A 25,351-nucleotide genomic window follows, 5' to 3' on the forward strand; every position below is an offset into this window, starting at 1 on the left:
AAGTCATCCTCAGCTATATAGGGAGTTCAAGACCACCCTTGCTTACATGAGACCTGCTTCCAAGTGAGAGATCCTAACTGGGTGGCCTCTGCTTTGCACCTTGGGACTTCCAATGTTAAGAAAACCCACAACTGTTTAAGTCCAGTAAGCACATGAAAAAGGCCAACTCTCAGGTAAAAGATGAAACCAGCTGGGACAGCCACACTGCAGAGCCACAGCAGCCCAGGTGGGGTGGAACTCAATAACCCCAACACTGGGGAAACTGAGCCAGAGAGATAAGGCATTTGAGGCTAGCCTTATTATACACAGTGACACTCTGTTAAAAAGAAAAAGAACATGACAGCGGATTGTTCGGAACTACCAAGTATTAGGTAGTTTCCTCTAATAAGAACCCAAGTGCTCCAGGTAATTCCAGATCCCAGATGGCTGCACAAGTAAAGGTGGATTTATAGCCCAGCATGGACCCTGGCACAATGCTGGCCCACTATGGCCTGTGGCAGACAGACATAGTTCATAGTTAAAAGTAAAAACCATTTGCCCCTAACTAGCCTAAAAGCAAATTGAATGAATGGATGGGTGGATGGTGGATGGATGGATGGATGGATGGATGGATGGATGGATGGATGGATGGATGGATGGGGTCTCAATATAGTCCAAGTTGGCTTGCAGTTAAGAAATCTTCCTGTCTTAAAGCTGAGGTTACAAAAGAGCTTTTCTCCCTACCGGAAATGGACTACTGTGGCTCTTCCCTCTCTTCTCCCCTCTCATCCTCCTCTCCTTCCCTCTCACCTTCCTCCAACCCACCCTCTGCAACACTCTGTTGGTCAAGATGAGGACCCAAGTGTCAGTCTACGGGGCCGAGGAAAGCCTTGTTCCCAACCCATCTCCAAGAGGCTCTACCAGCAGGCAATGCTCACCACCCTGGCTGAAGCGTCAACTGCTATTTCGAAAACCCAGCCACAACACACTGCTCTAATCCAGACTGTTCATCCACCTTCCCTTGCAAAGGATTGGGCAGGAGTAGGGTCGCAAAACCTAAGCAGTTCCCGCCTTCAGGAGGTCCTCCTGGTGTACACTCCCTCCTTTTGCACCCAGTATCACATTATCAGTGACCAAGTCACTGCCTAACAAACAGACATCAGAGCTCCAGGAATAATTCTTCTTGTTGAGATTTGTGTGTGCTACAGTGGTTGGAAGCCTGTGTGTGTGTGTGTGTGTGTGTGTGTGTGTGTGTGTGTGTGTGTGTGTGTGTGTGTGTGTGTGTGTGTGTGTGTGTGTGTGTGTGTGTGTATACACCTGAGTGTAGACATATATTTGAGGGTCCACATGCATGTTTATGCATGTATGTGCATGTGGATACCTCAGGTTGATGAGAGGAATCATTCTGGATTATTCTTCCATCAGTCAGTATCCTGCCTCAGCTTCCTGAGGCTGGAACTACAGGCAGGCCTCCACACTCACCTGGCTTTTACATGGGCTTTGGGGATACAAATTATGTTCGCATGCTTGTACAATAGGTGCTTTAATCACTGAGACATACCCCCAGTCCCTACCCTTTATTTTTTGAAACAAGGTTTCTCACTGAATCTTAAGCTCTCAGGCTAGACTATCTGGCCAGCAAGTCTCTGGGATCCTCCTGTCTTCATATTCATCCTCAATAAGATTATAGGAAAATTCAACTTTCTACATGGGTACTGGGGATCTGAACTCAGGTCCTCTTACTTACATAGCCTCAGAGCTCCAATACTCATCATAGGATTCAAGGTTAATAGAAGCCATAGAGATGCCAGGCAGGTCTCTCCTCTGCCTGCCGAGAGCTGGGGGAAGGGGGGAATATTAGGAATATGAGAATCTGAGAGGAGCTCTGTCTTGTTACTCAGACGTCATATTTTCTTGTTTTCTGTATGTCCTCGCTCAGGCATCAGTTCCCTCATGGGGGCAGCCCCTCGCTCCCTCCCTCCCTCCTTCCCTCCTAGGGCTAACTCATTGCTAGAAAGTAAACAACCTGTCCGCCTAGAACAGAACTGTCTCATAAAACATCAACCAACTACATCTGGGGAAGGAAGGAGACAAGGTCTCCCTGTATAGCCCAGACATTCCTTGAACTCATGATCTTCATGCCTCAACCTTCCCAGTGCTAGAATTACCGGTATGCTAGCCTATTACTTCTAATTCTTCTACCTCCCCTTCCCAAGTGCTGGGATTAGAGCCCTGCAAAAACAAGAGGATAGTCAAGTTCAAATCAGGATTGCCTAGTTCCCATGTCACAGAAGAAGCCATGCAAAGGAATGCCCAATAAGGAAACACTACCTCAGGTCTCCTCTTCTCCTATTAAAACCCAGTGTTAATGTTGAGTGTGGACTTAACACCCGGCCTCACTTTATAAGGGAAGCAGTGTACAGGGAAATGTCCAGGACACAGACTCATATTCTCTCGGCTTTTAAAAGGGATGCTCCCTTTTAAAAGGTAGAAAATGATCCAGAACAGACCGTAGACTGCCCAGGCCAAGTGAAACAGAGGCTAGAGGCAGACAGAGGGGGTGAAGAAACTTTAATACCTGCCCGTCAATGTGAGCAGAAGGAGTGTTTAGACCAGGGTGGCCCCATTTCTTGGGAGCATCCTGGGACTGGCCCCTCAGTCCTGGCTATGGCGATTTTCCAGCCAAGCTCACCACATACAAAGGGAGTGTCTGACGACCCCCAGTCTCCAGGACCACATCTGAAGAAGTTTAAAAATCAAAGTTCTCTGTGGCCAAAAGAGCCCAGGTCTCGGAGCTGAGAAGCCAGTTGCTACCTGCATGTTCCACTGCAGCTTTGTTCCAGTCTGACTGTACTCAGGGCCAGGTGGTAACCATGTGTCCTCAGATCAAAGAGGTTTTCCTTTCTGACAGCAGCAGCGACTCCTTCACGGCCACCAACAGCCCTGTTGGGGGTAGATAACCCTGACCTCTGAGTCGTAGCAATATGAGAATGGTAGCTGAAACCAGGATGGCACTCAACACCCCTGTAGGGGACAGACAGATGGGTCAGGAGTGGGACAAGGAGAGTAAAAGCTATCACAGACTAGTAAGTGCAGAGTCTGTTGAGTACTCCCTCCAATAACCCCAAGCTCCTCACATGGGAAAGCCTATCTTACCAGCAGCTGCGATAACCCCATAGGCATTTGGGTTTCGGGATGGGTGCCCAGCAGAAGCAACTGTGACATTTCTGAAGGAGGTCTCTTTCTCCACAATCATAGAAGACATTGAGGTTGTGGCATTCTCCTCCTGGAATATCTTGTCAGTTTCTGTGTCGGTGTCTGCAATAAGCCCAGGCATGAGTAGTTGAGCGGCGCTCAAGGCTTAGCAGTACAGTACACAAGGTTTCCAGTGCCCAACTCTTAGATCCTCCTGATCTAAGACAGAGTAGAGTTGGTGGGAAATCACTAATCTTGATGATGTCTTATTTAGCACCACAGGGACGAAGGCCTGAGAAGACTCATGAGTTCACATCCTCAAACTAGTCACCCATGGGAAGATAACAAACGTCCTTAAGTAACTGCCAGCCCTCCCCACCCACACAGGTATACCAAGATGCCAGGGCACAAACCACAGCTGAGCTCATCACTGGAGTCAGGACAGTCTGGGTGGCCGTCACAGCGCCACGTGTGTGGGATACAGACACCATCCAGTGTGCAACGAAGCTCGCCCTCCTGACAGGGTGAGCGGCTGCAGTTGAGGTTCTTGTCTGAGCCCGAAGAGCAACCACTGATGTTGTCACAGGAGCAAGGAAGGGCAGGCTGTGGCTGGCACTGCCTATTCTGAGCACATGGCTCAATTCCTGAAACACAGAGTCAACCAGGTTCTAAACAGCCATGCAAGAAAACGCAGTATAGCAGGCACGGTGGTGCACACCTTCAATCCCAGCACTTAGGAGACAGAGAAAGGCAAATCTCTGAGTTTGAGGCCAGCCTAGTCTACTTAGTGAGTTCTAAGGCAGCTATCAATATGTGAAGAAACCCTGTCACCAAAAACAAAATTAAAGGAGGAAAGCCCCATGCTCTTATTGCCCAATCCCCTCTAAATCCTAACCTCTACAAGCTGCTAACAAAACTGAAAATGGCGTCTCATTACCTTAGCTACATTAACCCTAGTACTCAGGAGGCAGAGGCAGGTAGATCTCTTGTGAATTTGAAATCAGTCTGATCTACAAAGAGAGTTTCAGGCCATCCAGAGACATATACGATAAAATTTTTTAAAAAAGCCTCCTCAGGGCTGAGGAGACAACTCAGTGGGTAAAGTGCTTGTTGTACAAGCATGTGGACTGAGTTTGATCCTCAGTACCCAGTAAACACCAGGTGCAGCAGGGCACATCCCTAACTACAAGGCTACGAGTACAGACGGGTGGCCCCTGGGGGCTCCTGGGTCAGCCAGTCTAGCTGAAACTGGACGCTCCAATTTTAGTGAACATGGTCTCAAAAAGGTAAGGGAGAGAGCCACAGAGGATAACACCAGTGTCAAGCTGACCTACAAACACACATGCGCGAGCACATACACACACACATTGGCAACACTCCTGCACACACTTGTACCCAGACACACACTAAATAAAATAACTGTGTGTGTAAAGGCTTGCCCTACGTAAAGTCTCAACCTGCTATTCCTGACAATTCCACCTTCCAATACCTAGTCTTCCCGTCAGGTTCTTCCTTTACCTGCTCAACCCCCTTACAAACCTGCCCTAGACCCCCAGCTCTTTTTATTTTCCATTTGACACAAAGTCTCACTATGTAGCTCTGGTTGGCCTGGAACTCACTATATACAACTGCTAGCCTCATATTTACCTGCCCATGTCTCTAGAGTGCTGGGATTAAAGCAATCTGAAGAGTCTAGACCCATAGACTCCACCTTGCCCTACTTACCCAGCCCTACTCACCCAGCCCTATAACCACAGCCTTTTCCTAATGCCCTAATCTCCGTAACTGGCACCCGTCCAAACGTCCATTCTCAGTCCCCTCTCCAGGAATGGCCACTTACTACACTCTTCCTCGTCACTGCCATCAGAGCAATCCCGGTCCCCATCGCAGCGCCAGGAGAGGGGCACACAGTAGCCACTGGTAAGACACTTGAAGGTGTCTGTTGGGCAGGAGCCAGCTCTAGGGCCTGAGAAATGAACATAAATGAGGCCTTGGGTGGGTGGGGGGTCCAAACCTAGAATACCTTCTAGGAGGATAGTTATGAGCTGCAATCAGCTAGAATGAAGCCATGTCCCAGGGTGCAGAAACTATACTGGTAGCCACCCTCTGCAGAGCCCTGTGTTTGGGGCCCTGAAGTTCATGAATGCCCCTAGTAGACAGGGCTAGTCTCCAGTCTCCTGAAACACTATGACCACACAGATTTGGTGACCAGAATCGGGACTCAAAACCCAGGTCTCACTGACCCTTGAGACGATAAGGCTCCAAATGGCCAGAAAGTCTACATTGAAGACCACCAAGCTCCATGGTTTAAACAGGCTGGGAGAGGAGTCGTTCCCCAACGTGCTCTGCAAGAGGTTGGTGATCAAGGTCAGTGAGATCTACTCTAACCCACCTGCTTAGCAAAGGGGAAACTGAAGAGTCTGGGCAATCAATCAGCTCCAAAGTCAGGCATGGTAGTATATGTATGCAGGAGGTCAGAGGCAGAAGGACCCTGAGTTGCAGGCCAGGTAGGGCTACATAGGAAGGCCCCGATTTAAAGCATGGTGACCACACATAGTCAACAAGACCAATTGCCTCATCTCCTGAGTTCTTCCCAGGTTAAAACCCTCTGCATGAGGATGGCATTGTCCAGCATCAGTAGAGGGAAAAGCCCTTGGTCCTGTGAAGGCTCGTTTCCCCAGTGTAGTGGAATGCCAGGGCATTGAGGTGGGAGGGGTGGGTGGGGCGGTACATCCTCATAGAAGCAGAGGGAGTAGGGAGAGGGTATGGGGGGAAAGAGATAACATGTGAAATGTAAATACATAAAATATCCAATAAAAAAAATAAAAAAGCACTCTGCATGACTAAACATGTCACCAACTAGACCCCTAGCACCTAATCTCCACCAGGACAGAATATCACAGTCCTCTCAACTTACTCACTCTGATCCCATGGGACCCAGGTCCTCTCACATCCAAATCTAAATCCCTCCTTTCTCCATCAAACCCCCTCTATCCTAGCCTCCTCCTGGTAGTTTATCTAAGAGACTTGACTCACTTTCACCACAGGGCCTTTCCATGTGCCTTCCACAACCCAAAGTATTCCCCTATATTCATAGGAAGAGGGAATCAGACCCTTTTGCGCATCAGGCAAACATTCTACCACTGAGCTATACCCTAGCCCCAGCCCACCTTGTCCTTCCACTCTACAGCTGTAATTCTTCTATAACTTTCAGATTTCAGTTTATATCTTGGGCAGTGTCTCATGTACCCCAGGAATCTCTCTCTCCCACAGTCCCTAACTATTAACATCCATCTATTGACTGAACACCCTCAGTGAAGGTCAGGTACATGGCCTCATGACCCTGTCCAGTGCCTGACGTGTGTGGACAAGAAGTCATGTGGGACTCCACAATGAGCCCAGATAAAAAATAAGCCTTTCCTGGACTCTGAACAGGGAAGCTAGGACTGTGCGCTGATCAAGAGGGGCAGGCATTGAAAATACCTTGTACTTGAACCAGGAGGAAGGAAGGAACAGAGTCAGGAAGGAGCCTTTAGAGCTTCCCACCACGCACACAAAGCCAGAACCTCCAAGACCCCTCCCTCCCTTTCCTTTAGTCAAATGCAATTATACTTGCATACCACACAGGCCAGGAGCTCGAGGGAGCTGAGGAACTGAGAGAACAAGCCCTGGCTACCATCCCTGCCTCCAGGCCTAACCTCCTCTCCCGGACTCTCTGGATTTTCTTGGAATGTGTCCAGAGCAGAGCAGACTCTACCTCGTGGGGGCAATTAATCTGACAGAAGTCAGGATGACCATTATTTCTCCTCCCAACCTATTTCCTCATCTGTAAAAGAGGAATACTAAAGCCAAACATAATGTTGCTCAATTGTAACCCCAGCTCCTGGAAAGCTGGGAAAAGAGGACTGATTGGAGCTACAGAGCAGCCAAAAGTGGGAGGAGGGGCAGTACTCTACAGACCCATAAAACAGCCAAATAGAGTGGTCCATGCCTGTAAACCCTGTGCTGGGGAGCCTAAGGCAGAAATTGAAAACTCCCATCCAGCCTGTGTTACACAGTGAGTCCCTGTCTCAAAAAAATGGGAACCAGTGCCTGCCTTTAATCCCAGTATTTGGGAGGCAGATCCAGGTGGATCTCTGGGAGTTCAAGCCCAGCCTGGTCCACATGGCAAGTTGCAGGCCAGCCAGAGCTAGAAAATGAGACTCTGTCTCAAAAAATTCATAACATTAAAAAAAAAAAAAAAACCTTGAAACAGTTAAGACCTATTCTCTTATAGAGTGGATGGTCACTGGTGGCCAGTGGTCACGATCGGGACCTCCTATTCCTGCCAAGGACAGGTGCCTGACCAAGTTTGGGGTTCACAAGGGAAATACACTCCAGGGCTCTTCCTTCCATTCTCTGAGGCAGGAATCCAAGAAGAAACAGAAGCTCTGGGTGTTGAAAGAACAGCCACAGAACTTCAGGCTCAGGGCTGAGGGTTTCCAGAAGGCATACCTGCTACAAGAAGGTGCCAGGTGAGAGGTCAAACGAAATCTGAAACATAAGCCTTCCAGCCCACGTTGGGCTGAAGGACAGTTTGGAGGTGACTTAGGGACAGCGCAGGAATAAGGGAGGAAGCTGGGCAGAACATAGGAGAAAGCACCCACGTAGCGGTCCCCTCAACAAGAACAGAGGGGCAGATTCCCTCCACTCTCCCTCCCCACGCTAAATCCAAAAGCGCGTGCTGGGGGAGTGTCAACGACAGACAGGAGGCACAGCCAATAGTGAGACGATGTCAGCGCATGAGGGCGGGACAAAAACGGTGTAGGAACGGGGGTTCACTCACCCGAGACTTGGACTAGGGTATGGGCCGGAGCCGGGGTTGGAGCCGGAGCGGCCTCGGGACCTGTTCTAAGACCCAAGAGCAGCCGCAGCACCAGGCCCAGGGCGGCTGCCCGCCCAGCTCCGCACCGCGCCATCCAACCGCTGGCTGAACCGCTCCGCTGCGCTCCAGGCGCGACTGCACAGAGAGATGCGCTGATTCTCGCGCACGCGCACACAAAGGCAGGGGGGAGTGGCGCAAGCAAGCCTGGGACCGTAAGTACCAGAATACAAGGGCACTCGGAATTTAGGGCTCCTCCTGGCTTTTTTTTTCCTAGCAGCAAAATCTAATGGGTTTGGTGACGTAGGCCTGTAACTCCCAGATATTCTACAGGCTGAAGAATAGGATAACAAGAACAAAGCCACCTAGACTATTAAGGAGACCCTACATCAGAATAAAAATCACCAAAACAGGTCAGGAATTCGGGGAACAGTTTAGTAGAGGACTTGCCTAGTAATCAGGAGGCCCTAGGTTTACTCCCCAGTACCATGAAAATAATAACCACATCAACTTGAAATAATAAACTTCCAGGGCTATAAATGAACTGAGAAATTTTGACCTAAACTTCACATGCAGCCTACTGCAAGTATTGCTGCCCAATGGCCCTAATGAATATGGCAGCCACACCCCATAGACACTCCCCAGGAGGTCCCTCCTCTGATGCCATCAAAGGATTTTATAATTTACTTACTTTAGCTTTATTGTCTTGATTGCCCCCTAGAATGCCAGCGCGGGCGAGCCAGGATGTTGGTTTGCTGATTGCTGTGCCCTTTGATGAATGGTGCATGCAGTGAGGGAATGATGGAACGAACCAATGAGTGAACAGTACTGGCTTCTAACCTGGACTGACCATCCTCTTAGATTCTATCCCAACCTCATTAACTTCTAGTTCTCAGACTTGAGAGACATTTATTCTAACATGGGGCTAGTAGATTGAGACAGGATTGGCAGCCTTAGGTTTTCTCATCCCACTTGTACAGCTGAGTGCATTAAGTCTGCTTATCAATGTGGCTAAAGATTTTGTGGTAGTGTTCTGCTGGTCTGAGGTAACTGTAAGAGGCCTGGAGCTGGGGATCCTCTTGCTTTGGCCTCCTAAGTACTGGTGATATAGTCATGTACCAGCTTAGTGCTCTAATCTTCACATTAAGTTTTCCATAGTTCTACCTTAAGAGTCTGCGACACTACCTCCCAACCAGGCTAGAGACAAGTCACTAACCTTCAAATGGTCAAGTTACCCAGAATGTAGACCAAAAGATTACACTGAAGTCCAGGCTTTCACACAAAGGGTGCTGCTTGTAGATGGATGGCCTGTCTACCACTGTAAAATGTTAGAGGTTATAACTGTTTTTGGAGTATACTGTGTAAGTCTCACCAATTTCTGGAGAAAGCAATGATACTCAGGAACAGAGAGGGATGCAAACAGAAGTAAATAGGATTGTCCAGGGAAGGGTGGGGAGCATCCTACTTTTGAGGATCAGGATCTTGGTAGGGTCCCATGTCGACCATGGCCTTAGTAGGGACAAGGCCAGCAGGCATGGACCTCCACCGGTGTAGAGCTTAGGGCTTGCTTGTATAATAATATGCATATTTTTGCATTCCTCCTTCAAGGAATGTCCTCCCTGTTAAAGTTAATGACTCCATGGTAATCAGAGACAGCAAGAATTAAGTTCAGGAGGCAAAGGTGTGGCTGTCTCAGCAAAACGGTAATCACTAGGATCTTGGGAACAGCCCTTAAGCCTATGGGAAAGAATTCTAAAAAACATGGGTTTAAAAATATATAATCTCAAAAAAATAAGAATACAATATTAACTTTTTGAGGTGCTTTACTAATCTAAAGAAACACAAACAGTTGTGCTGTGAGCTAACTTGTCAGAAAGATACTAAGAAGATAAAGAGATTTAGAGAGTGGTGATAGAAAGAGATCCCACCCAGCTAAGTTTGTTTTTGTTTTTAATACTTACAAAAGCAGATATATCCCTGAGTTCAGCGTTGGCCTGGGACAGAGCAAGGTTAGGCCCAGGTGTGGTAGAAATCCCTAGCTTATGGCCTATGCTTAACAGGCAGGCAGATCTCTTTTTTTTTTCGGAGCTGGGGACTGAACCCAGGGCCTTGCGCTCGCTAGGCAAGCGCTCTACCACTGAGCTAAATCCCCAACCCCCAGGCAGATCTCTTTAATTCTTTTGCAGTGTTATTTAAAAAAAAAAAAAAAGTGTTCTTGCTGTCTAATTAAGGGGCTGGGGTCAAGGATGCTGATTCTTAGGAAAATCAAAAGGGAACCTGGAATGACTGGATTGATATGTAAAATAAAAGACTGGGTCTATGATCTGCATGAGCTACTCAGAATTTTTTAGAATAGCAAAAGAGAACTGCTTGGAGAACTGGCATAAGCAGAACAGAGACAGAGAGAGACAGACAGACAGACAGACAGAGAGAGCGCGCGAGAGCTGTCTAGAGACCTCCAGATGGCAGAACTCTCTGGAAAGCTGCCTTGAGCAGAACATAGGTTGTCAGCTTAGACCCACGATTGGTTCTCACCTCCCAGACACCCCTTCTCTCAGAGCCCCTCTCCAAGATGAGGCTGGTCCTTATCCAGAGCAGTGAGCATACCATGGATTTATAGACAGCAAGGCAATTCACTTCCCAACTGCCTAGAATTTACCAGTTCTCAATGAGCCTAAGAGAGTGCATTATCTGTCCAAGATGACCTCCCAGAATTGCTCAAGGAACAGCCAAAATAGATAAAGAGGTGAGCCCAAACATGGAAGCTAACTTCTATAATCTCATAACTTGAAAGGCTGAGGCTGAAGGACTTGTTAACCTCAAGGTCAGCCAGGGTTATTTAGTTCCAAATTAGCCTAAGCTAGAGTAAGGACCTGCCTCAGAAAACAAAAGGACTGAAGATGGAGCTCAGTTGATAGAATGCTTGCTTGCCTAGCATGCACCAAGCCCTGTGTTCAATTCCCAGCATGCTATAAACAAGGGCTGGGGGCACACACTAGTAATCCTGGTATTATGGGAGCAGAGGCAAGAGGATATTAAGTTCCAAGGTCACCCTCAAATACACAAAGAACTTGAGGCCAGCTTGGGCTACATGAGACCCTGTCTCAAATAAAAAACAAGAAAAGAGAAAAGAAGAAAAGAAAAACCAACCAGGCTTGGTGGCACACACCTTTAATCCCAGCAAGCAGAGGCAGAAGTATCTCTGAATTGGGAGCTAACTGTCTACAGTAAGATCCAGAACAGCCAGGGCTAGACAGAGAAACACTGTCTCAAAAAAGCAAAGGGAGGGAGGGACGGAAGGACGGAGGGAAAGAGGAAGGGAGGGAAGGAGGGAGGGAGGAAGCCCTTTCCCACACCACTCGTGCAGTTTCCTCAGCAATAAAACTACACAACAATTTTCAATCCCACATATTGCCTGAGGCCTCTAGGAGTCCTCTGGCAACAGCCTCTGCACACAATGACCACTATTCCTCTCCCTTTTGACGTTCTCAATCTAGCTTGTCCTTTTCCCCAGCCAGAATCCAACCGCCTTAGTAAATCCTGCAGCTGTAGCAACTCTGAGACACTGACACCTTCCAGTCAGGGCTGTGACCTTTCTGCCCTTGCGCTCAGCTGCCCACCAGCTCCACTCTTCTCTCCACCTTTCTTTTGATGCCAGTGTTCTGTTTGTTAGTCTGAGATAGGTTCTCAATCTGTAACCTAAAAACTGGCCTCAAACTGGCAATCCTCCTGCCTCAACCTCCTAAATTCTGGGGTTAGTCATGTACCACCACACTCAATTTAGTATTTTATTTGTTTTCCACAGTTCTATCTTCAGAATCCAATGACCTACCTAAGGGCTACAGAGTCATTCCACAGGACAAAAATGATATTCACCTACTAACTTATTAATACAGAGATTATAGGCATATACCAACAATACCCAGCAAAACCCCATTAAAAAAAAAAAGTGGGTTGACAAGATGGCTCACATGTAAAAGTGCTAGCCTTAAAAGGCTGAGACCTAAGTTCCATCCTCAGAGCCCAAAATGACACACAGTGGCTCAAATCTAATCCTACAGCAGGCTGGGAGGCAAAGACAGCAGCCTCATGCAGACATTCTTGGGCCAACTAACCTGGAGTACACAGGATACCAAAAACAAAAGACCCTGCCTCAACAAGTGGAAGGGGAAAACCAATTCCCAAAGTTATCTTCTCACATCCACACATGCTGCAGCATGTACTCACACCCCCAACACATACAGTAATAACAGATCAAATCCAGTCAATAAATACCAAGAAAAGACAGATTGGAAATAATGTGGTACTTTATGTATTTGTTATAAATTAGGTCACACTCTCCCCAGAAGGAATCCAAGGAGGAAAAGCAGTCATGTGGCCCTGGAAACATAGCAAGGTAGCCAACTCAGGGTCACAGGTATGGCTGGTCCCTTGACAGCTCCCACCTCTTCATGGGAGGAGCAGGTGTCACTGCCCTCTTAGTGGCTGCCACAGCAGAACTACAAGAAAAAAGACAAACTCCAGTTAGAGCCAGGCCTCCAAAGAACAGTGGGGAAGGATCTTTGGGTTTATTTGTTGCGTTTGTTTTTAATTTTTATTGAAAATAAATTTTTCATACAATATATTCTTTGATCAGTTTCCTCTCTCATTTCCTCCCAGATCCTCCCTACTTCCCAACTCCAAACTCCATGCCTTCTTTCTCTATTTAAAAAAAAAAAAAATTTCCTGGCAAATTAAAAAAAAACAAAAAAACAAAAAAAAATCAAAATATAAAGAAAAAATCTGTACACAAATATACACACAAGCATACACAAAACCCATAAAAGTAAAAAGGCAGAAACTATAATATATAAGCAAAAGACCTATAAATAAAAAATGCCAAATAAAGCATTTGAGACAAACACCTCCAAAAATACTGTTTGTTTTGTGTTGGCCATCTACATGGAGACTGTCCTTAAGTGTAGTTTATATGCCCAATGAGACTCCACTGGAGAAAACTGACTTTTCCTTTGCAAGCAGTTGTCAAGTTCTAGGTTAAGAACAGGGGCTCACCCTGTGTATCTGTTGCCATGACAACGGCCATACATTCCCGGCGTCCATTTGGTTTATTTCCCACCTTTACCTGCGAGCCATTTATGTCACAGTCTAAATAAAAGCAGACCCTTCCTGACCTTCATCTCTTCTCCTTCTCTTTCCCCCTTTGTCTCCGTGGCCCCTTTTGTTCCCTTCCCCCACAATAAACCTCTCCCATATGGAGCTGTAAAAAAAGGCGAACGAAAAGAATAGGGGTTCATGTCCCACTGGCTTGAGCATGTGCACACCCTATGCATGTTCTTCCACAGTCTCTGTGAGGTCACATATCAGTCCTGCTCTGTGCCCACTGGCTCTCTCAATCTTTCAGCCTATTCTGCAAAATTCCCTGAACCCTGAGAGAAGAAGTTGGATGAAAACATCCCATATAGGACTGACCATTCCAAGGTCTCTCACTCTCTGTAGTCAGTATTAGAGTCTCTGTGGGTCTCTGTATTAGCAGTAGGGAAGGACCTTAATTGCTGTAGTAATTTGACCTTTCTAATCCAAATTTCCCTAGTTTGTAAAAGTAGCTGTGCCCACCCTAGATCAAATGCCAAGCTTTCTGGATATGGACGGCAGAAGGCAGTTATCTCAGAATGCCCAAAACCTCCCCAATGAAGTCCCTCAGAGGGTTATATGGTGCCTACTGAGAGCTGGCAGAGCTCAGGAAAAGCCTCAGTCATCCTACCCTGGTTCCCAGGTGGAGAACCCAGCCTTGAATACCTGGAATTCTCCCTTCCTACTTGTACCCAATGTGGATAGTCTCCTGAGCACAGTGCTGGGTATTAGATCCCAAAGAAACCTGGGGCTAATAGCTAACTGAAATACTTATTACCATATCAGAGCCAATGATGCTGCCAAACTCCTTTAACTCCAAGAGTCCTGCCTCCTCTCAGAACTTCTCATCAACCCCTAACCTAAACCTCTCCAGCCCCTGAAGCTTCACTTCCCTTCTCCTAGCTTCTCTTTCCTATATAACCCAGCCATTTCAGCCACATATTCTTTTAGCTCCATGTTCTAGGTTCTCTCCTGCTCCCCACTCTTGTCCCTCTCTTTTCTCTCTCTCTCTCTCCCCCCCATTTCCTCTCATGGCCATTTATTCTTCCTGTCTGGACCTGTCCAGATGCCTCTGGCTAAAGTCTCCCCCAAATCTACAATAAAGACCTTCTCCTTAACCATACCTAGGAGCATACCTAGGATCTCATGTTCATTTACTGGTTAATGGGTATCCACTGTTCTTCCTCAGGTAGTTGGGTGCCACACAAACACTGCATGGCTGGTGCACAGAGGTACACGACTGGTGACACAAGCTAGCCATTGTGCTGAAGCAGAGTATGGAATGTAAACAGACAATCCCAGCATTTGGAAGGTTAATGCAGAATTCTGAGTTTATGGCCAGACTGAGCTACATAGAGAAACCTTATCTAAAAATACTAGGGGCTGGGGGATGGGGTTGAGGGCAGAGGAAGTAGGGTGTGTGTACTTAAGTGCATGTACCTATAATCCCAACTACTTAAAACAGCCTAAAGCAAGCAACTACATCACCTGAGTTCAAGTGTTTCAGGACAGCCAAGACAAAATAGCTCACTAATCATCACTATCTAGCTCTTAAAAGATAAAAACGGGGTTGGTAGAGCACTTGCCTAGCAAGCGCAAGGCCCTGGGTTCGGTCCCCAGCTCCAGGGAAAAAAAAAAAAAAAAAAGATAAAAAACAAGGCTGGGCATGCTGTCATGGCTATTCTTGGTTGTCAACTTGACATCTGGAATTAACAAAAACCATAGTGGCTGGGCACACCTGTGAGGGATTTTTCTTAATTAAATCATTTGAAGTAGGAAGGTCTACTTCTAATCTGAATCTTTGAGTTGGGAAGATAAACCTTTAATACAGATATTTTAAGGTATGAATTTGAACCACACCTTCTGCTGGCAGCCTATATAAAAGACAGGGAAGGAAGTTATCTCTGCCTGCTTGTGCTCTCATTTCAAAGTCCATTCCTATACTGGCATTAGATCTCTTCAAGATGCTATGTGGAAGACATCCAGCCCCATGAACTGAATACTACTGGATTCTTAGACCTCCATTCATAGGTAGCCACTGGTGGATTAGCTGGACCACAGCCTGCAAGCCATTGTAATTTATTACAATCCCCTTTCTATACATAGAGAAATTAATTCTATAATTCTGTTCCCGTAGAAAACCTGATTAATGTACATGCCTTTAATCCTGGCAGAAGAGAATCTTCTGCTAATCTGTAAATTAGAAGGTCAGCTTCATCTACTTAGTAAGTTCTAAGCCAGCAAAAAACCATATGTAGCCACATAGGAGACTTGCTAGAAGCAAAAAAAAAAAAAAAAGGGGGCCTCAAAATTAAAAAAAAAAAAAAAAAAAAAAAACACAATTGAATCAGCAAGTTCAAACAAGCACCATCTGATCCCCAAACTGTCATGGCTGCAGAGAAAGAGAGAACTACAGAGGTTTAGAAGCACAGTAAGTCCGAGTGGAAAGAAGGTAAGAACATGTCACTGTGGAAGAGTCCCCAGGGGAGGGGAGAGGCAGAGCTCCCACCATCCCCTAAAAAACAAAAAGCTGCCTCCCTAGAAAGTGAAAACATCCTCAGGACCACAGTGTAGAACTTGAAAGAGTGAGGTAGCTTGACAAGCTGTGCACACTCTGGTGCTGGATTCCAGAAAAGCAAAAGGTGAAAGGGACAATCAGCATGTTCTACCTTATCGTCTAACGGGTCCTGGCCTCATCACCTCACAGGTGCCACAATACAAGTCTAATGTCACTGTTTTACAGAAAAAAGAAACTGAGGCTTAAAAAGGCCAAAGAAACTGGAGCAGCCAGGCACTATGGCAACACCCCTTTAATCCTAGTACTCCAAAGAGGCAAATGGGTCTCTGGGAGTTCAAGGCCAGTATGGTCTACATTATCAAATTCTCAGGCTTGGCAGGGCCAGATAGTGAGAAAGCCAAAAAAGGCAAAAAAGCCAAAAAAGAAGCTGTGGCACTGGCATACACATGTAATCCTACAACTTGAGTGCAAAGTAAAGGCATGAGAACTAGAAGTTCAAGGCCAACCTGGGCTACCTTAAAAAAAAAAAGAAAAGGTAAGGCTAGAAATATAACTCGGTAATGTGCCAAAAACCCTAGGTTCAACCTCCAGCATCACATAAACCAAGAGTATAAGTACATCCCTGTCAATATTCGGGAGTTGGAGGCAGGGGGATTACGGGTTCTAGTTCTCAGCTACATAGTAAATAGGAAGCCAACCTGGGCTACATGCAATGCTGCCCCCCAAAAATAAAATAAATAGGCTGATGGCTAGGAGATAGTTTAGTAGGTAAAAATACTTACTGTGCCAGCCTGACAAACTAAATTTGAGCCCTAGGACCCAAATAAAAAGCTGTACATGGTAGTGCACATTTGTAATCCCACAAGCAGTTGAGAGGCAGAGAGACAGCTCATGGGCCAACTACTTTTAGTACACAGCACAAGAGGAGAAACGAACAAAACCTGCCTAAACAAGGAGAAAACCAACGCCCAAAAATTTCCTCTGACCTCCACATGTGCTGTAACGGCCGCACCCATTCTCTTTCTATCCCTATCACTGTCTCTTCTCTCCCCCTCCCTCCTCATACACATGCACTCCGCACACAAACCTTTCTTTATACATACAAAAGGCTGAGGGCAGGAGAAATGGCTGGGCAATAAGCAAGCTTACTACCCTTAAAAGACCTAAGTTCAGGTCCCAACATACACATCAGTGGCTCTCAAGAGTCTATAACTCCAGGGGGATCTAAGGCCTCTAGCCTCCAAGGGCACATGCATTCACATGCACAGACCTACAAACGTGTAATTAAAAATAGTAAAAATAAGTTTTGGGACTGGGGAGATGGCTCAGCATGGGCTGCTCTTCAGAAGACCCAGGTTATATTTTCAGCACTCACATGGCAGCCCACACAACTATGTTATTTCACTGTAGTTTCAGAGGACGAGATGACCTCTTTTGGCCTTTGCAGATGCCAGGCATGCCTGTGGTACAAAGATATACTTGCAGGCAAAACATCCATATACGTAAAATAAAAGCAAATGCTTTTGTTTGTTTTTCTAGACAAGGTTTTTCTATGTAGGCCTGCCTGCCCCTGCCTTCCAAGCATTGGGATTAAAGAACTGTGCCACCACAACCAGGAAAAAAAAAAAAAAAACTTGAATGACAAGGCTGAGGAGTACCCCAAAACCTCCAGGTAAATCAGTTGTATGTCCTATGTTAGCCTCTCTGGGCATCAATTTTGCAAGAATTATCAGGAATCAAGTGCAACACGTACTGTATTCATCAGCTCATTAAGAGAGAGCTATGATCGAGAGACAAAAGCACAATGCACTTACTCTAACTTTACTTGGCTTTTCTTTGTGATTCCAGAATTGGTCAGTATCTCATTCTGTGTACATGTTTCTGTGTACAGGTGTGCGTGTGCATGTGAATGTGCATACTTGCAGAGTCTTTGTTAGGTCTGGAATTCTCCTAGGTTGGATGGCTATCAGGTCCAAGAATCTGCCTAACCCTGCCACCACAATGCTGAGACAAGTGTGTACTAGCAGGCTAAGCTGGAGTTACGAATTGTAAGCCAAGAACTCACCAACTGAGCAATTACCTCAGCATCTTTTTTTTTAAAGATTTATTTATTTTATGTATGTGAGTACACACTCACTGTCTTTAGACACACCAAATAGGGCATCGGATCCCATTATAGATGGTTGTGAGCCACCACGTTGCTAGGAATTGAACTCAGGACCCTAGAAGAGAAGTAAGTGCTCTTAACCACTGAGCCATCACTCTAGTCCCACTCAGCATCTTTAAAAAAATAATAATAACATAAGCCTCATGTGGTGATGCATGCCTTTTTCCCAGCACTCAAAAAGCAGGAGCGGGTAGATCTCTGTGAGTTTTGACGCCAGCCTGGTATACAGAGTGAGTTCCAGAATTAACAGACTATTACACAGAGAAACCCTGTTTTAAACAGAAATGTCAAGAAGGCGGGGAGATCCTGTGTGTGTGTGTGAGCACACAGTCTACAGAAACCAAAGCTGTTATACAGAGAAATCCTGTCATTCATGAATAAATGAATGAATGAAGAGTAATAAGAGGTGGGGAGATGGGTGGGTGCGTGGATGGGTGGGTGCGTGCGTGCGTGCGTACACATACTTGAGGAAAGAGGGCACAGGACCCCTGGAAGCTGGAGTTATAGATGGTAAGTCAATCTACATAGGTGCTGGGAACAGAACTCTGTTCCTCTCCAAGAGCATTAAACAATCTTAATCACTAGGCCATCTCACCAGCCCATTTGTTTGAGACAGGGTCTCGGTGTCTGTCTCTGTGGGGTGGGGGTGTTTTGAAACAGGGTGTTACTATGTAGCCCCAGTAGGTCTGGACCTCAGTATGTAAACCAGGCTGGCCTCTAACTTTGTAGCCATTCCTTGTGCTGGGACCTCATTCTTTTTCTTTTTTTCTAAATGTATGGTAAGTCTCTGTGTATGTCTATGTGAGGTATATGTAAATCGGTACCATTTGCATGTTTGGTACCTATACAGCCAGAACAGAGCATCAGATCCTCTGGAACTGGAGTTAAGGAAAGTTATGAACCGCCACATAGGTGCTGGGAATCCTACCATGTCCTCTGCAAGATCAACAAGTGCTCTTAAATGCTACACACTGCCAGCCCTCGAACCTCATTCTATAAACCATAATGAGAGCACTGTTAAATCAGAGCAGAGGAGGTTGGTCTTATAGATAGCAAAGGACTGAAGGAAGAGACTGGTCAGTTCATAGTTACCTTCCTTACAAAGGCTAAACCAGGGCTGGAGAGATGGCTCAGTGGTTAAGAGCACCCGACTGCTCTTCCAGAGGTCCTGAGTTCAATTCCCAGCAACCACATGGTGGCTAGCAACCACATGGTGCCTCACAACCATCTGTAAAGAGATCCGATTCCCTCTTCCGGTGTATCTGAAGACAGCTACAGTGTACATATATATAATAAATGAATAAATAAATCTTAAAAAAAAAAAAAAAGAGTGCTGACTGCTCTTCCAGAGGTCCTGAGTTCAATTCCCAGCAACCACATGGTGGCTCACAAAGGCTAAACCAGAAGGAACTTCTTTATCATGCCAGCCAAAAACTGGTCTGCCAGGAAACCAACTATGATCTTTCACCTGGTTTCTTAAAAGGCTAGATATACAACTAAACTTCACTCGGTGCTTCAGACTTTTATGTAAATGCCTATTCTGTCTTGATCTGCTGGATCTAGTAAAGAAACTTATTCCAGACTATGGCCTCCTATGAACCTCACAGAATATTATTGTTATCCCCAATTAAGAAAAGGCACCTGAGAATGTGAACCAAGTAGGTTTTCTCTTGAGTTCTTTGGCATTCTTTTATCATGATCATCATTTTTGGATTAATTTACTGGACCTGAGGGCATGACATGACATCAGAAGTCAACTTGCAGGCCCTGAATATCTGCTTCCCCCAACATGGATCCATGAGCTTAATCTCAGGTCATCTAGTTTGGCAGCAAGTGCCATGCCCCACTAAGCCATCTTACCTTCCCCAACTTGTTTTGAGACTACCCCTAACTATATCACACAGGCTGACCCAGAACCTACAAACTTCTTACCTCAGCCTGTCCTCACCTCCCCAACACTGGGATTACAAACACACTACTAGGCCCCTGGCATTTTTTAACATGGGTTCTGGGGATCAAACTTGGGTCTCAGTGCTTACAAGACAAGTAGTTCATGAAGTAAGTTTTATTCTCAGCCCTGGCTTGAACTCTTGATTGTTCTCAGCCTCAACCTCCTGAGTCCAGGGATCACAAGCCTGTCCACTATACCCAGCCAATAAAACAGGATTCAGAAAGCATGTTTCTGCTTGCTAGGGAAGAAAAGCCAGTAGCAGTAGAGACTGTTGCAGGGTTCTGGGCAGGAAACATTGAGGACCCTTACCTCTCAGCTGTCTTGCCCGACACCAGGGCCTTTTGTGAGGACATGATGATTGAGGGAGGCACAACTCCCCGGCGGCCATCACGAGTACAGTAGTAATTGTTGGACAGCTTGTGACTAGGGCCCACAGGGAGCTTCGGAGGTGGCTGGGTTCTGAAGGGGGTGAAAAACATTGGCACTGAAACAAAGTGACAGTCCCTCTCACTGCCACAACTCATTTATAAATAAGACTGAGGATCTGGAGCTACAATGAAGGCTGCAAACCAGAGTCATTCCTTGCTACATTATCACATTATATACCGGGATCTGGGACCAGAAACCAAGCAGCAGACACTAATCTACATGTAAAATCTCTTCAAGCCAGGTTGCAGAAACATGCTCCACCCCAGTCCCTCTTAAGTCTCAAATATAGTTAGGTATGGAGATCCTTACTGAAGTTCCCAAGATAAGGAAGAGACCTAGACATGCTCCTACCCCCAACACAAAGCTAAGTTTAACATCAGCCTTCCTTCTACCTAAATATGCTCAGGAAAATCAGGTCAGAGTGCCAAGCTGTGACCACCCCTTATCCAACAACTGTAGTATATAACACTGAGGCAGAACCCCAGATTCCCCAATTGAAGTACCTTTCTCCCCACCCCAACCCCAACCCCACCCCCAAAGGCAGGTAATAGAACTTTTGAGTTCCCTGTTATCTCAGGAACCCTTTGAACCACCCTACTGGTATAAAGGCTTACTACTCAAAGAACACCTTGCCCTGGGAGCTTGTCCAAGTTTCTGCCCTTCCTGCCACTGTGTGGTCTACTGCCAAAATTCCCAGTAGAGGAAGTGGAGGGGTTATGTGGAACAAAGCCCAGTCTGGCCTTGGGTTAATCCTGAGTTTACCAAGAAACCTAAAGCCTTAAAAGTGAACACTGAACTACAAACAAAAATGGAAAATTCCCAGGGACAAAGGTGGATGATCATAAACAGTTGGCTTTTATTTGTTTATTTGGCCACATTTCAAATTTGGCCAGTCATTTTTACCAGGCAATTTTAAGTACTCCTTAAAAATGTAAAAGCCATTTATTTTTTTAAATAAGAAATATGGCAGGGTTAGAGAAATGGCTTAGCAGTTAACACTGGCTACTCTTCCAAAAGACAGGGGCTCTATTCCCAGCACCCACATGGTACCTCACCACTGTCACTCCAGTTCTGGGGAATCTGATACCCTCACCCTGACATATACCAAGACACATGAAGTAGAGGCAAGAGAGTCAGTTTAAGGTCATTCTCAGCAACACAAGTTCCAAGTCAGCATGAACTACATGAAACTGTCTCAAAAATAAAACAAGAAGGTTAGAGAGTGGCTCAGCCATTAAGAGTAACTGCTATACAAACATAAGGAACAGAGTTTAGATCCCAGCGCTCACATAACAAGCAGAGCATCCTACAAATGCCTGTAACTCCAGTCCCATGGGATCCAATGCCTTCTCCTGGCTTCTGTATGCAAACAGGACATCTTCAGACACATAACATATAAATAAATAATTTATATAACATATATTTAATAATTTGGGGGGAGGTGTTTGGGTTTGTTTTGTTTTGCTTTGCTTTGTTTAGTTTTCTGAGATTAGATCTCTGGCTGTCCTAGAATTCTATATAGAACAGGTTGCTGGCCTCAATTTCAGAGTTCACTAGCCCCTGTATCCCAGCCCTAGGAGTTAAAGGCCTGTACTATGCCTAGCTTAAAATGTCCTAAGATTGCCAGGCAGTGGTAAAGCATGCCTTTAATCCCAGCACTCAAGGGAGAACAGGCAGGGACAAGAGGATCTGAGTTCTAGGCCAGCCTGGTCTACAAATTGAATTCCACAGCAGCCAAGGCTACATAAAAAGACCCTGTCTCCAAAAACCTTAAAAATAAGAAAAAAAGATCTTAAAATTAGCTGGAGTATATTACATGCCTTTTAATCACAGTACTCAGAAAGCAGAAGAAGGCAGATCTCTGAGTACAAGACTATCCTTGTAAGCAAGTTTCAGGATACCAAGGGCTACATGAGAAACCCTGTCCTTAAAAAGAAAAAGAAAAAAAAAAAGAAAAGAAACTCTTAAAAGACTGAAGCAGGAGAACTGAGTTTCAGGACAACCTGAGCTACACCATGATACCCTGTCTTTTGAAGAAAAGATTGGAGACTGGAGAGGTGGCATAATAGGTACCACTTCTTGCAGAAGGCCCACCCAAGTTCAATTCCCAGCACCCATAGGCTCAGAACCATCCGTAACTCCAGTTTCAGGGGATCCAACACCTTCTGGCCTCCAGGATACTGTATGCAAGTAGTGCACAGCTACATATGCACATAAAACACCCCCACACAAAACAAAATAAAAATTAAAAAAAAAGTGATGGCCAGCCGGATGGTTCAGCAGATAAAGGTGCTCGCCACCAAGCCTGATGACCTAAATTCAACCTCTAGGACCCAAAAGAACTATTACAACAAGTTTTCCTCTGACCTATACATAAACACACACAAGCATAAACAATAAATCTAGTAATATTAAAAAGGAAATAGTTATAAAGTTCTAAAATGACAAACAATATGTGAAATTTAGAATTTGCCTGAAGAACATATATGCTAGGTTCACATATGTTCATCTGTTCACAGCAAAGTAAAAAAAAAAAGAACGCATGGGCTGGAGAGATGGCTCAGAGGTTAAGAGCACTGACTGCTCTTCCAGAGGTCCTGAGTTCAATTCCCAACAACCACATGGTGGCTCACAACTATCTGTAATGGGATCTGATGCCCTCTTCTGGTGTGTCTGAGGACAGCGACAGTGTACTCATATACATAAAATAAATAAATCTTTAAAAAATAAAAAAAAAAACATATCCAATGCCAAGACCCAAATGAACCACTAGAGGGCGCCTTTATCCTGAAGAAGCTGGCTCCTGCCTGTATTCCCAGTAAATCAGTGCAACTCCTTTCCCTACAGAAGTTCAAGCCTACCTGGCTATATATATTAGTAAGTTCCATGCCAATCAGGACTACAATGGAAGATCCTGCCTCTGAACAGGCTTAGTAACACATGCCCAGTCAATTCAGCATGTGAAAGGCAGGAGATCAGAGTAAGACCTGCCTCAAATAAATAAATAAATATTTTTTTAAAATGCAGGCTGTATTTATCCCTTCCTGACTACATCCACGGAAGAAATAAAGAAAATTATGGAAAATTATGGCTGCTAAGATGCCTTACTGGATAGAGCACTTGTTACACTTGCAAAGAACCAAAATCTGATTCCCACATAGTGGCTCATAATTATCTATAACTCTAGTTCCAGGGGAATCTCACGTTGTCTCCTGAACTCACAGGCATCAGGCACGTATACATAAAGTCATGCAGGCAAAACACTTACACATATATAAATATAAATAAATCTAAAAATGTTTTAAGAAAAAAAAATGAGGATAAGAATTTAAGCCAAGGGCTGGGGATGTAGTTCAGTTGATAAAAGTGTTGAGCATGTATGAAGGTGTCCCCAGCATCAAATAAACCTACTATAGTGGTATACTCCTGGAATCCCAGCACTTGAAAGAAGCAGGATCACGAGTGTAAGGCCATATACTCCAGCTACACAACAGTTCTGAGGCCAGACTGGGTGCTGTTTCAGACGCTCCCCTTGGCATATGCTGGGCTTTGACATAGGGGCTCATTCTCAACCCAGCAAAGTGGGCTTGAGTGCTAAAGCCACCAACCCCACAAACCAAGAACGTTCTTGTTTGCTGACATCCAAAAGTCTGAGGGCGTGGCAAAGATTCAACAACATATAAATTTGTTCAAAAATAAAAATGGCCTCTAAATGATCTTAAGCAATGACCTGGCCTATACAGGCCTCATTTTCCCCGTGAGTAGCTTGAGAACATAACATTTCATGTGTGTGGTCACAATGAAGACTGCAAATCTAGCCAAGATACCAACAAATAATGCAATCTATCTCCTAACTATTCCAAGACAGCCCAATGAAGTTAAAAGTAAATTTCTGCTCTCACAGCCTGACAAGAAAGCTCTCTGCTCAATTCTCCAAGGAAAGTTCAAGAGAACAACTAATTTAGGGTTGTTTTTTCACGTTTGTTTTTCAGGCAGGGGCTTGCCTAGAACTCACCATGTAGATCAAGTAGGCCTTGAACTCACAGAAATCTGCCTGCCTGTTTCCTGAGTGCTGGGATTAAGGGTTGTACCACTATGACCAGCCTTGAATCTGGGTTAGGTGGAAGAATGACAGGATGAGGGCAGCAAGCAGGGCCTGCTCACCGCTTGGCGATCTCCTGGTAGCGCAGCTGCAGCTTCGCCTGCAGGTCTTGCTGTGGGAGGAGAGGAGAGAGGTCAGACTCTAGGAAACCCCAGGATAGGGTTAGAGAACAGAAGTAGCCAGTCAGAATAAGGATACAAGTCCTGCATATGAAGGGGATATGTGCCTCCGACTTAAGATTATTTCAGGCTGGCCCTGACCTAGAGCCACGGCTTACAGAACTTTACTAGTAAGTTTTCCAGCCTTCCCAAGTTCTAACCTAAAACGTCTCCCTTTTTTATCTCCTTTGGATATGGGTCAGTATACTAAACATGCTTACCCTAACATTATGGAAACTCTCACTTTCTCTGAAGATTCACCCATCCAAACAGTTGCTTGCTGAGCTCTAGATATACTTCCTTTCTTAGACCCTAAATTAAGATACAGAAATTTACAGCTTCCCCGACCTCTGTTTTCTTCCAAAATCTAAAAACTGGCCTTCGATCTTCCGAAAATAGGGGCACAAGATTCAAAGCTGATACAGGGAGAAAGAAACACCAGGTCTGAGTGGAACGTGGAAGACAAATGAGGCAAGGAGAGAGAGATGGGAAAGGAGGAGGGGAGGGAGGAAGTTAAAACCGGACAATCTAAAGCCAAGGGAATTCCAAGAACCCGGTCAAAAAACATTTAGGACATTGAGTCTCTGCCTATTGGGAGTCACAAATTCAGGGATCCTGGACTCCCCACCGAACTAAGCAGATGTTAAGAGGGGTAGGTTTCGCGGGCTTACAGAACCCAAAGCCTTCCCGGCCGGGATCGGACAGTACACGCACCCCAGACGCCCAGTTCCGAAGCTTTTGGATAATGCGAGTAGCGGACGCCATATTCCTTCCGCTCCGAAGGACGCCGGTGACGATTCTGCCCCGAGGGTTCCTGGGTACTGCGTGCGGTCTCGCGAGAGCGGAAGTGAGGCGTGGTCC

The 25,351-nt window shown here is 45.6% G+C and overlaps 2 protein-coding genes across 3 annotated transcripts; both read right to left on the reverse strand.

Moving 5' to 3' along the window:
* Window positions 1-2,533: 2,533 nt before the first annotated feature.
* Window positions 2,534-8,212, reverse strand: Cd320 (CD320 molecule). Of its 2 annotated transcripts, none has more exons than XM_032909917.1 (5): window positions 8,000-8,212; window positions 5,015-5,140; window positions 3,588-3,818; window positions 3,136-3,297; window positions 2,534-2,922 (listed from the first exon to the last, which is right to left on the reverse strand). In XM_032909917.1, exons 1-5 carry the CDS (start codon window positions 8,130-8,132, stop codon window positions 2,861-2,863), a joined length of 714 nt encoding a protein of 237 aa, XP_032765808.1. In that variant the 5' UTR covers window positions 8,133-8,212; the 3' UTR covers window positions 2,534-2,860. The 2 variants fall into 2 exon arrangements, with proteins under 2 accessions (XP_032765808.1, XP_032765816.1); XM_032909925.1 differs by having other exon boundaries at window positions 2,534-3,003; window positions 8,000-8,211.
* Window positions 8,213-11,809: 3,597 nt separating this feature from the next.
* Window positions 11,810-25,324, reverse strand: Ndufa7 (NADH:ubiquinone oxidoreductase subunit A7). The gene is made up of 4 exons (XM_032909951.1): window positions 25,205-25,324; window positions 24,395-24,444; window positions 20,111-20,260; window positions 11,810-12,534 (listed from the first exon to the last, which is right to left on the reverse strand). Exons 1-4 carry the CDS (start codon window positions 25,253-25,255, stop codon window positions 12,447-12,449), a joined length of 339 nt encoding a protein of 112 aa, XP_032765842.1. The 5' UTR covers window positions 25,256-25,324; the 3' UTR covers window positions 11,810-12,446.
* Between the last annotated feature and the right edge of the window lie 27 nt (window positions 25,325-25,351).

The sequence above is a fragment of the Rattus rattus genome, chromosome 1, assembly GCF_011064425.1.
Source record: "Rattus rattus isolate New Zealand chromosome 1, Rrattus_CSIRO_v1, whole genome shotgun sequence".
Lineage (NCBI taxonomy): Eukaryota > Metazoa > Chordata > Mammalia > Rodentia > Muridae > Rattus > Rattus rattus.

Coding starts and splice junctions, on each gene's coding strand:
- Cd320 (XM_032909925.1), bottom strand. CDS start 8,132: ATGGCGCGGTGCGGAGCTGGGCGGGCAGCCGCCCTGGGCCTGGTGCTG. Junction 3,819..5,014: donor CAGTGACGAGGAAGAGTGTA/GTAAGTGGCCAT, acceptor TCTGTGTTTCAG/GAATTGAGCCATGTGCTCAG. Junction 3,298..3,587: donor CAGTGATGAGCTCAGCTGTG/GTTTGTGCCCTG, acceptor GGCTTATTGCAG/ACACCGACACAGAAACTGAC.
- Ndufa7 (XM_032909951.1), bottom strand. CDS start 25,255: ATGGCGTCCGCTACTCGCATTATCCAAAAGCTTCGGAACTGGGCGTCT. Junction 24,445..25,204: donor TTCGGAACTGGGCGTCTGGG/GTGCGTGTACTG, acceptor CTCCTCCCACAG/CAAGACCTGCAGGCGAAGCT. Junction 20,261..24,394: donor TACCAGGAGATCGCCAAGCG/GTGAGCAGGCCC, acceptor CACCCCCTTCAG/AACCCAGCCACCTCCGAAGC.